General features: G+C 33.8%; 1 protein-coding gene across 1 annotated transcript in view; it reads right to left on the reverse strand.

Annotated features, from left to right (window-relative positions):
- Nucleotides 1-2,553, reverse strand: part of CNTN1 (contactin 1) — a 293,683-nt gene that overhangs the window by 125,047 nt on the left and 166,083 nt on the right. The window contains exon 6 of the mRNA XM_023524081.1: nt 2,521-2,546. Coding sequence (XP_023379849.1) covers nt 2,521-2,546 — 26 coding nt within the window. The remainder of the gene's footprint in view (nt 1-2,520; nt 2,547-2,553) is intronic.

A 2,553-nucleotide genomic window follows, 5' to 3' on the forward strand; every position in this document is an offset into this window, starting at 1 on the left:
TATGGATTATCCATTTTCCTTAATTAATGCTGAGTATTCTCTATGTTCCTCTAAACCAGATATAGATGGATTTTTCCCTTAATAAATGTAAAAATAAGCCATTCACTTGGACAAAATAATAACTGCAATATGTTAGAAGAAATCATTTCTCATTAAAACAAAAGTTGGAATTGCTATTGCCATTTCGAAACAGGGACACTATATTTTGAGTGAACACAATTGACTCGCCTAAGGCCATATAGCAGTAGGGAGGCAGAACTGACTTTCCACCCTCCCTATCCACCCACCACTACCAAAACTGTTCCAAGATTTGTGTGGTAGCTGTCTTGCCTCTTCAGTTTAGGAATAAGGTTTATTTTTGACAATCAAGAGCTAAACTCAAAGCCTATTCTTTGGACCTCTTCTTTCCCCTTTCTATCTGTACTAATTCTTTAGGTAATCATATGCAGTGCTATGGCTTTGAAAACAATTTATTTAACCATCAGTCAAAAATTGATATTCCCAGCTCAGACACTGCCACTGAGCTAGCTACACTCATATAGAACTGCCACCTCTTGACAGCTCCTTTTGGAAGTTTAATAGGCACCTTATACTTAACATGTTCATACCTATTCCTCCAGGTACTGGAGACTCAATTCTCTTAAGAGATCATGACAAAAACTTTGGTGCCATCCTATCCTGACTCCTGTGTTTTCTTATATCTTGCATAAAGTCTATCAGCCAGTCCTCTTGGCTCTTCCTTCCAGATATATCTTGAATATATTCTCACCTTCATTGCCACCACTCTGGTCCATCATATGCTACCTACATTATTGCAATGGCTCTTAACTGATCTGGTTTCACCCCTACCCTTCCCTGAGTCTTTTGTTAATACAGTAGCCAGAGTCATCTATTACTAAACAATGTCATGTAATTCTTCTGTTCAAAGCCCTCCAATATAAATCTCAAAGTAAAAGCTACCATAATTACAATGAATTATAAAGTTCTATGTGATATAGTTCTTGTGTCTCTGATTTCATCCCAACTACCCTTTACCTTATTCACTCTGTGTCTGCCACACTGGCTTACTTGGTCTTCCGTCATAGTCCTGTTTCAGGCCTCTGTTCTTGCTGTGGCATATACCTGCTTTGTCCTTTTCTCATATATCTGCATTGTTAGCTTCTTAATTTCCTTTAGGCCTTTATTCAGAGTTAACTTCTCATGTCCTTTATAAACATTCAACTATCCCCTCAGCACTTCCTCTCCCCACTTCCCTGCATTATTTTTTCTCCCTAGAGCTTATCTATCAATATATAACTTGCTATATCTTTTAACTATTTATCTTGTCTATGTCTGTCTCTCCCAGTAAAAGGTCTCTGAGAGTGGGTAGCTTTTCCTGTTTTGCCCACTGAGGTATTTCTGTGGCATAAATAGTGCCTGAAATATAGCAAATGCTCACAAAAGGTTTGTTGAGTGATTGAATGAAGCCCATCAGGAGTTGAATATGGTCAAATGCAGTTATTTGCTGTTTATGATCCTTTATTCTGTGAAAAACCCTATAAAGATGAGGGGATTTTTTTTTTTCATAATTTTGGCAGTTCTTCAAAGAAAAGGACTCTTCTCTCACTGAAAGGTTGTTATATTTTGAATCCATATGTTCCTTCTAAGTTTATCAATTAATATTTTTTCTTATAGTTATTAGAAAGATAATTACCAATATTTGATATGGAATTAGAATTTATATGTAATTATAATGGAATGTATATACCAGACTAATATATTCCATACAAAATGATTTATAATAGCCTGTTATGATTAATTCTCTATGGAGATATTTAAAGTTAAATTTATGACATAATATTAGAACTATAAGAATACAAAACAGTTTTTCAGTGTGAAAAGTGGTATTTATATATTACTTCAAGAGTTATGTGATAAATAAAACAAGGGGAAATTAGTGAAAGTATATGAACTGTTCATCTTTTAATTAGCACTTGAGCAGCTTTTATTTTAGCCACACCAAATTACTGAAAATATGTATTCAAAGGTCGAGTCTTATAACAGATGACATGTAATTTAGCCCCTTTCCAAATGGGATGATTATTCTTGCAGATTGGTGCTCCTGAAGAGATTAATATTTATTATGTCTTTATCCTTTGTGTTTAATTACAGCTCACAGTACATTATAGATGTTAAATTGTTAATAAAATGATTGATTATATATCACTCCTCGGTACCATTCTATTTCAAGAATAATTTGTAAAAAATCTATCATATTTTCTTCAGTGTAACAGGAATTTTAACAGGAACATAATCCAACATAGCTATAGTTTATAAACTGAAATGATCATAGGTCTTTGGAATTAGGGCCAAGGGGTAAAGAGCCAAGAAGAAAGCATCTATACCCACTAGTGAGTGATACATCACAAGATTATGCAAGTAGAGTTTAATTTAATTATAAATGTACCATTACTATATTAAAAAAAAAACTTGCCCATTTTATTCCATAGATGCTCATATTTATAGAGAAACTAAAATTACCTGGAAAATGGTATGGAGGATCACAGAGAAGCA

Source organism: Pteropus vampyrus, unplaced genomic scaffold (assembly GCF_000151845.1).
Source record: "Pteropus vampyrus isolate Shadow unplaced genomic scaffold, Pvam_2.0 Scaffold441, whole genome shotgun sequence".
Classification (NCBI taxonomy): domain Eukaryota; kingdom Metazoa; phylum Chordata; class Mammalia; order Chiroptera; family Pteropodidae; genus Pteropus; species Pteropus vampyrus.